The 9,559-nt window shown below is 38.3% G+C and overlaps 1 protein-coding gene across 1 annotated transcript in view; it reads right to left on the reverse strand.

Moving 5' to 3' along the window:
* The window catches only part of fbn2b (fibrillin 2b), a 77,937-nt gene that overhangs the window by 33,277 nt on the left and 35,101 nt on the right, over positions 1-9,559 (reverse strand). The window contains exon 9 of the mRNA XM_014000507.1: positions 3,771-3,896. Within this exon, the coding sequence (XP_013855961.1) occupies positions 3,771-3,896 (126 nt within the window). The remainder of the gene's footprint in view (positions 1-3,770; positions 3,897-9,559) is intronic.

The raw sequence follows: 9,559 nt of genomic DNA on the forward strand, positions 1-9,559 counted from the left end.
ATATTTCTCTTACAATTATTACAAAACACAAAATAAGTAAAAATAAGTTATTTATACAGTATGTGTGTACCAGCTGTTAAGATTGTCAAAAAGCCTGTGTTTTTAGGGTTACAAACAGAGTTCGTGTACTCAGACCAATAATAATTGGGGTCACAAGTTTTTGCCATGAATATTTTGTGGGTCAGAAGACAAAAAGTTTGGGAACCTCTGCTTTAGTGAATATCGTCAAAGAGGGAGTTTTCCAGGATCATGAAAGTTTAAACAGATCTATTCAGTTGAAAGCCTTTTTTTAAAGGAACTGCTGACTGAAACTCAAAGAATCAGTTAGTCAGATGACCGGCCTCATCTTCCCTTGGTGCTTGAGGAGGGTTTGTATGGGCTTGCAGCAACCTACAGGGGTAACCTCACCTACAGACCAGCATCAGGACAGTATCCCAAAAGAAGAGCTCATATTTGWTACAGTTGTCCAGATCAGGGTCAAAGAGACATTAGAGGGAGCTGGGGTTCAAAACTGAATAAGTGAAAGGAGACCTTGAGCAGCAGGGAACCTGTGAGTATGGTTTTTGGAAAGTGAGTTCCCCTCCAGAAAGTAAAAGGAAGCACGGAGAAAAGGAAAGTGAAGTGGGTGGAAGGAGGGGCCCAAACCGCTTTAGTCACTAATGAGCCAGCAGTCTGGAATTAATCAGTTCCATGTGGGCCAATTCCTGCCAATTAGATCGAACACGAGGGGCTGAGCAGCAGCAGCACTCTAACATATACAGTCCCATACATGTACACAAACCACAAAACGTCCCATAGGAGTGACAAAGCTGGAGGCAWGGAAGATGATAAAGGAAACACAAGGGGGAGGGGGGGAGGTTGCKGATGAAGATGACGAAGACTTAAATTAGATCCAGACTGCAGCTGATTCGCCATCCGTGCACCGCTGTGCACGCTTTCATCGGATGAGGTGTTTTCTTCAGGTCGACTGACTGAACAGGTCTTTCTTTCAAGTTTCCACCATGTGACGRGGTAATCAGATGCTGATTACTGTCAGGTCCCCTCCCCCAACACACACAAACATTACTTCACCACAGAGCAGCTCATGTCACAAAGCACAGGACACAGTAAACCCTCAAAACCAGAACAAAGTTCCAGAACACAAAACAGAGCCTGAAACCAGTCTGATTTATTTGCTTTGTTTTGAAAACAACAAAACAGCTCACAGAAGATTGGGAACCAAAAATGGCATTCATCAATAAGCAAATAGGTTATTTAGTCTCTCTTTTTTAAATGCTGATGAAGTGAAATGTCATAGGAAGAACTTACTACTAATGTTGAGAATATTGTTTGATAAGGATGATGTCTGCGAGCTAGCCGAGGTTGCGGATAGATAATGTGTGTCGTCGAGGCCAGCCCAACTCGTATGAGTGTTTGTGCACGTAGGACATACTGTATTTTGCGATGTGTGATGGAGGTATAAACGCAGAGTTGTAAAGTAACTAAGTACAAATCCTTCGTTACTGTACTTAAGTAGAAATTTTGGTTATCTGTACTTTACTTGAGTAATTATTTTTCAGCGTACTTTTTACTTTTACTCATCACATTTTTACACAATTATCTGTGCTTTCTACTCACTACATTTTTTTAAAAAGGTAAGAAGTAGAAAGTCGKTACTCCTATTTTATTCCGAGTTGTTATTACTTAAAAAACCCAACTTTGTACAATTTTCTAAATCCGTTTATAATAAACGGAATTAGAAAATTGTATGAAGTTGGGTTTTTGGGGTTATTGGTAGCCTGGTAATAATCAGCCCCTTGGACTGAATGATGTCATTCACTTCCTCCTCTGTCATTGCTAAACTACTAACATCTCATTGCAACATATGCTTCATTAGCTAAGTTGCTCTTACTTTCTTCGGTCCATGATAAATTTCCAACCCCCGCAGTAAAAAAACAAACAAAAAAAAAACTACACCTTGTTTTTCTGTTTAATTTGCTGACGATGCAATGAATTCTGGGATAACGTCAGCTGCGTAGGATACTCAGATGCAGCCTGCGTTTGCAGGATTTTGTCAGCCGCATGAGTAGGCGCCTACAAATTGGGACAGCCTACAGTGCGGGGCAGTGACGGAAGCAGCCAACAAATGCGGCCAATGTCAGCTGCAACCCATGAATTGACACACAGCCAATACAATACAGTATATCAATTTGTGATAACAATGTGATAACAATATGATATTTCTCAATATCCCCAAGTCGTGATATGATTTTGATTCAATTCAATTTACAATTCTGCACTTGATATATCGATCCACATTGGGAATATGATGATGATATGGATCAAWGTTTTCATTTTGTCTTGATGCAACTGAATTAATTATTTAATCAGTATATTTAAATAGAGCAGCACATTGTTACACACCTACATTCCTTGTTTTACACAACTTTCACTGATGTATGTTTCTTACTGTACAGTGTCCTGAAAGGCGCTTATTAAATAAAATGTATTATTGTTTTTATTAAACTCACCAAAATGTGACTACTCAGTTTTCTGAATGTTTTTAAATCCGTTTTCTCCTAAATTTGAATATTTATGATTTAAATTTGAAAGATGAAATTACAACTACTTATTGGCAAGTACAAGAAATTCACAAAAAAGTGTTTCGATTTTGGAGATAAATTGAAAATAAAAACAAAAAGATGGAAAAGTGCACAAATTTGCTGTGAACATTTGGGTGTTTTTACTTTATGATTGAAATGCTAGCAAGGCAATGCTTAGAAAAATCTACATATTAAGAAAAACAAAAAATATTAACATGGAAGGGTGTGATTTAGTGACATTTTCTTTTGCTTTGTATGTTCCTTTCCACACAAATGAGCAAAAGAGACACTTTAGTTTTTTTGTTTCCTTTTTATCCTCATCACCACAACAAATTTGTCACAATTAATGACTAACGTCACTCTTCAACTCTGTAAACAAAAGCTTAAATTTACAGCTCAAGTTTAAGCTGTGAATCCCAGCAGCCGGTCTCCAAAATGCTCTCAGAGAAAAGAATGTTTATTAAATTACAAAGTTTTGACCCAGACAATTTTTTTGTCTTCCTTTAAGCAGCAGATGCTTGAAAGTGATCAGTTCACCGCTGATAGCCTCATATGCAACMAGTGAGATCATCTCTCACTGTTTCACATGTGGGCACCCGTGATTTGGGCATCTTTGATAAATTCAACACAAATCCTGGTTCACATTTTCCAAAACAAAAACCCACCTATTTTCCATAAAAACTCAAAAATTTGGCATATAGTCYTCAAAATGTAGTGAACGAAAACAAACATGTCTCTTCAATTGCAGCAGTCCTGACTGCTGAGTTTTTTATTAGGAGAGAGTCAGTCTGTCTTCCACAAATCTGAAAAGGGTAAAAAGAGAGTCTAGTGAATTAAAATAGCTGCTTTTTGGCTCTGTTTCACTGTAGCTGCCATGTTGGGTGAGCGCTGCAGGAATACATTAACACCTGGCAGTGTTTCGGTGGACATGTCAGTGAGGTATGTGCCGTGTGTGAGTCAGAGGAGCGCTAACATTGGAGTAGATTAATGCTGTCAAGGCCAAACAGTGCGTGCAAGTGTGTTCGCACATGGTGACCACAGGTCTGCAGGTCGGCTTCACTCATCACAGCGCTAGTCACAGGAAGCAGGGGATCAAGGCGAATCTAACCAGCCAGATGCGAAGCTGAAGAAATGCACAGCCGAGAGCAACAACAACAACAACAAAAAGTATAATTCTGGGTGACTCACCCACACATCTGGATCCATCTGTGGTGGAGACGTAGCCTCTGGGACAGGTGCAGACGTAGCTTCCAGCGGTGTTGGTGCATTCTCCTCCATCGCACACGCCAGGAATGGTGCTGCATTCGTCRATATCTGAAACACGCAGTCGCATCATAAACACCTTACTTCATCCCGTTACAAACCACATCTGTTGACCTTYGTTTGTTTGAAGGCTCTTTGTTTAGAAAACCACAGAAGCACGAGGTTATTACACAGCTTTTAAGTAAACTAAATGAATCTGCAGCTTGCCGAAGGGGAATGATGTCACTTTTACATGATGGGTAACAACTGGAAAAATCTGGGTAACAGCCCCACCTCACTTATCTTCAATCCCCTGCAAGGACAGCAGTGAGTCCTGCAAACACCACTTATCAGACAAGTCAGAGATAAACACTGGGTCTCGACGGCCTCTAAAACTTTGAAATCCGAAAGATGCGTTGCTAGCATCACTACAAGACATCTACAGATGTTCTTGATTTATGCCTCCAGAGGTCAGAAGTTTTTGAAGCTAAAAGGGAAAAATCATCAACGGTGAGCTGGTGGTTATAATGTTACGGCTTGATTGGTGAACAGTTTTTCTTATCATGCCAACACTAGGGGATGTAAATCACCAGCTTTATCACTGTATGATATATCGATTTGTTTGAATGATGACACAATGTTGCTCGATATGACAAAGTCTGTCATGGTACGACTTCAGTTACATTCACTTCACAATCTGTGGTTGATATRATGTGGTATCATATGCCCATCTAACACAATATTGTGCATGACAGTATGGGTGTTTTAATTTTTCTTTGATGTGAATCAACGTTGAAAACCCCTGGTTTACAGAGTAAGGTAGAATAAAAAACTTGAAGTCGAAAAAAACATATTTTTTACAAATTGAGGAGAAAAAAAGAATAAAGCATATTTACTACTTATAAAGTTAAATGATAACAGTTTTAAAGTTGTATGTAAAATAAACATCCATAGTGTGAAACCAAGGGGATTTTTTTACAGAGGTCTGAGAGAACAGGGCCCCTGTCAGTGTTTAATGACGAGATCAAGTTCTATTATTGTGAGGTGTGTGTGTGTGTGTGGGGGTGTGTGTGTGTGTGTGTGTGTGTGTGTGTGTGTGTGTGTATGTGTGTGTGTCTGTGTGTGTGTGTATCTGTGTGTGTGTGTGTGTGTGTATCTCTGTGTGTGTGTGTGTCTGTGTGTGTGTGTATGTGTGTGTGTCTGTGNGTCTTCATGGCTCCATGATGAGGAAAAGTTTCCAGAAAGCAATGAGGTTTTATTATGTGTGACTCTTATTCCTGTGTAATTTTGAGCCACTGCTGGGCAGATAGAGGTGGTGCTGATGGTATTACGGGTTTTCCCTGAAAAACGTGCAAACTTCAGACGTATTTGTCTCTTCCAGAGCACGTAACCCAGACTGTATCTGTGTCCTCGGAGCAAGTTTGTCTCTGCATCTTAATGCGCACCAACGCCCAGAACAAGAAGCCAGGAGGCTGTCGCTCCCTGCTGACTCGCGTCTGGCACCGGCAGCAGGTTTGGCTGAAAAGCGCAGCCAAATAATCGTGGTGTCAGCAGCAACGTCAGTTCTCCAGACATTAGTCCACACAACGGCTGGGCTCAGGGGGCTGCCTGTGTGTGCTGAGGGAAATGTGGGTCACCTGGATAAACGTCTAAGACAAGCTGCCATGTGTTTTAAAGCAGCAATCGTCAGTATGTTTTTCAAAAAAAAAAAACATTTTTTTCCATTATTTCATCGACGTTGAGGTTGAAGTAAAGCAGCCAAATGACGGCGTCAGTAACTGCGTGTTTGTATTGTGAGTACATGCGAAGTTTCAGAGCTACAGGGAGGTCCAGGAGAAAGTCCCACAGCTGTTTYACGTGGTTCTTCAGCATTAACAGCTGGGTTTGAGAAAAAGGGACTATATTTATGAAAGAAAATGGATGAAGAAGCAGAAAATAAATGGGGGAGAGCTTGTTAAACGGAGTCTGGGCCGTAAAACCAAGCACGCCCAAAACGATCTGACACCAACGACATGTTAACCGCACTTTATCTTAACTGCTCCAAAACCTCAGCAATTTCACCGGTGAAGTTTTCTGTGAGGTTGTTTTGTGCATTACCTACAGTTGGCAGGCATTTCAGCCAAAGCTTTCCCCAAAGGACCAAGTCTGATTGTTTGTGAGATTTCACTGAACACGGGYTTCCTGCACAACCGAGACCTAAGAAACATCTCACAAAAGTGCTTTTGTTTTTAACCTTTCGAAACACTTAACTCATTATTTCACTCATACCCCCCTCCCCAGAGGAACAAACAGAATATTGAAYGGTTTCACTTATGCACCTAAAACAAAAACTGAGCATTATTCAAAAARTTGAATAAAAATCCAACAATTCTGAAAATCTTAATAGTTTGATGGGTATGAATGAAATTTAACAAATATAAATTGAGTCAAATTGAGCTTTTTTGTAACAGTGATGTGCTGTGTTGTTAAACAACTTCRTTTCCCTTGTTTAATATTAACTTTAAGTTTAATAGAGAATGTAGCAAATAAGTAACCTAAATGACATTAAAATCATCAGTTCTTGTTTTACATGTGTTTAAATTTAACAGTCCTTCTTTTCAGATCCAGCCATGAGTCCCCCCTTTACCCAGTCTGTCCGTTTCTTTATTTGTTCAAGCTCAACTTCCACTGAAGCATAAAAAAACTGCCTCCACATGTTGTTCTAAGAGGTGTTTTGTCTTCCCTCACTGTAAATCTGACATTTGAAAAGAGCCCATAGTTTCTCAATTAGGTTAAAGTAAAAAAAAAAAGCAGTCTGGACCAATATTCGATCCTTTTTAAACTCTTTATTGGCCAGACAACCAGAGGAGGAGCTGGATGCACATGAAAGAGCGCCCACATAGCAGACAGGTGTGGGCCAGATCTCGTGTCAAGCTGGATGACTGCTGGCACAGAGAGTGGTTTAACAGCCACATGTGGGCCAGGTCTGGCAATGACGGYACTGTTTTTAAGATGGCATGCCACAACTGGCCCAGTTGTGGTTTGGTTCATGTGGTGCTGGCCCATGCATGGACCACCTCTGGCAAACGGCATCTTGGCYACCAAAGGGCCGTCATTCTTTGTGGTACCTGGACTTAATGTTAGTGCACTGTGTGGGCCAGAACTGGGCCWGACAAATGCTGCTRTGTAGRCAGTTTGAACRCTGTAGATTTTGTCTTGTTAAATTCCCAGTTCTGCATGGGGCTATGTGCTTTACCACATACGTCAAACTAAAGGCCCATGGGACAAATCTGGCCCTCATCAGCATTTTATCTGTCTCCAAAGATAATATAAAATTTTTAATATTTATATTTTAAATGTAAAATCTGGTTTCTCTTTTTGTCTCTGTGTTTAGAGCAGTCTACTCAAGACAGTTTGCCAACTTTTGAGCCAAGAAAATCAAGTGATCTTTAATTTTACTGTGGAAAAAGCAACAGAGAATCAACTCTAATTTTCTTTTTCTGTATTTTCTTCATAATTAGTCAAATATTTGGATTTTTAGTGAGGCTTTTCTTTTTGTACCTGATTTGCTGAATTGTGATAAAATGTATCTCTAAACAAAAATAAATGAAAAAGTTGTTGAAAGAGAGTTAGCAATACAAAGATCAATGTTAATGATGTGTCTTTTAATTGTCCACTATGTTATGTAGCATATACAGTATGAAAAAGGTCAATTGTATTTCTATAAGAATAATTTGTTACATCACATTTAACAGAAATTGGCCCTTGGCTTGGACTAAGTTTTGAAYTTTGGCCCCCCTTCTGTAACTGAGTTTCACACCACACCTTGTTGATACTAAAATAATATTTTCAGTCTTTTATTGAGTCTTTGTGACAAGCTGTCATTAAAGAATTAAAAAACATTTAACATGAGTKCTTAACTGGCTCATTCATTAAGTTTAGAAACAGCTTAAAATAATTCATGGATCAGAATAAGGAAATAAAAAAATACTCCTCCAAGTACAAGTACTTTACTGAAATGGGTAACAAACAGACCAATGATCAAAGGTTTGAAACCAGTTAGTCTGGAGCACTAAAGATCAAGAATGCTTTAAAAAATGCAAGAAAGTTCCYTGAAATGAAAAATGTAAATAAATGCATGACTACAGATTTTCACACAGTGCTGTAAAACTTCAATTAATCTGAATGATATGGTGAATGTTGTGTTTTAGCTCTTTAAAACACTTTGTCCATGATCTGTGCATTTGAGACTTTGTACATCCAAACACTTGGACTTTTAATCTTTCTTTGGTTTTAGAAATAGGTCCCAGCAAAAAAAAAAAAGAAAGAAATAGATCCCAGCATAAATCAGTTCCTGGTGGCTTCATGTTTACAATATTTTTAATCATTAGCAGTAACATTGCAACATCATGAGCATCTTTGTCTCATCTAGTTTATCAAGAACAAACATCAAATGTTTCCAATGTTCTGTGTCTGTTCAGTTTAACATCAGCATCATGCTTGCAGGACATTTCAATCCTCGCTCAACATCTCTGGAAAACTTCATCCTTCCTTTGCCCAAAGTGGCATTCCCTCCAAAAGCCACAATAAAAAAACTTGCATTTTGATGAATTTAAAGAAATCATCCTCCCAGTTCCTGGTTTTTTTTCACAAAACCCATAAATCAACTCTTGGACTTGTCATGTTATTTGCCTCCCATGAATTTAAAAGTGGAAACACTGATTTCCAGCAAACATAAACAGCCCCACAACAAGCTAATAAAAGCCAAATTTAGATAATTATTTACGCACTGATACATTGAAACAGCGCAGACCTCATCTTGTTCAGTGGAATAAAAGTCATCTGGTTGAAAAAAGGAGCTTTTTGTAATCCTCCCAGAAGACGTCAAACACGTTGGCTTCGGTCCAACAGAAGCGGCCCCCCGACCGGTCTACTATCAGGCTGTTTAGCTTGAGTGCTGTTTAAATTCCAGCCAATCAACACGATGTAATGTGATTCTGCTCTGTAGAGCGCACACAAATGGCCATGTGTGCATGTGTATTTGCTTACATGCACGTCAGAACTACTTTAATTCCTAACACATTGTTAAATTTTAAACGCCTGCAGAGATTTGTCAAACTGACCCAGAAAAGCTACAGTCATCATGAAGAGAAAGTCCTTGAATGTCTAACCATTTCCTTAAAATTTGGTCAAAGTTTAATAGATTTTAATGTGGTGTTTTTGTAGCATGAATATAAATGGATCTTGTACTATTACTTTAAATATTTATTAGTATCAAGCTAAAATACAGAACAATTTAGAAATAAGTCAGTTTTTAAGTTATTTGCAGTGTTTTAGTAGCCAGTTAAAGATAATACATATTCTCTTTATTATTTTTACATTTCATGGTTTAACGTTTTAATTATAAACTACTATTTAAAAATGTAAAGTCTGATTTGGTATAGGACTTTTGCTTTTATTTTGTATGTGTATTCTTTAATATTTGCTGTTGTAAGCTTAATAATTATTTTTTATGAGGTTAGAAGAATTGATTAGAGATTATTTGAAGGATAACAACGTTTTTTGGCTTTCTGTCTTGTACTGTGATTTATTATGAGATTTGTCTGTTTTCAGTTTAAAAAAATCTGAAACTGAAGACTAAACGTTTTGCCTTTAATTGTTTCATTGATTGATTCATTTTGTTTCTTGAAAATGAAAATATTTTAATAAAGATAAGCAAGTAGGAAGTGGATCTTTTATTATAAAGGTGTATACAC

Source organism: Austrofundulus limnaeus, unplaced genomic scaffold, assembly GCF_001266775.1.
Source record: "Austrofundulus limnaeus strain Quisiro unplaced genomic scaffold, Austrofundulus_limnaeus-1.0 Scaffold8, whole genome shotgun sequence".
NCBI classification, from domain to species: Eukaryota; Metazoa; Chordata; class Actinopteri; order Cyprinodontiformes; family Rivulidae; genus Austrofundulus; species Austrofundulus limnaeus.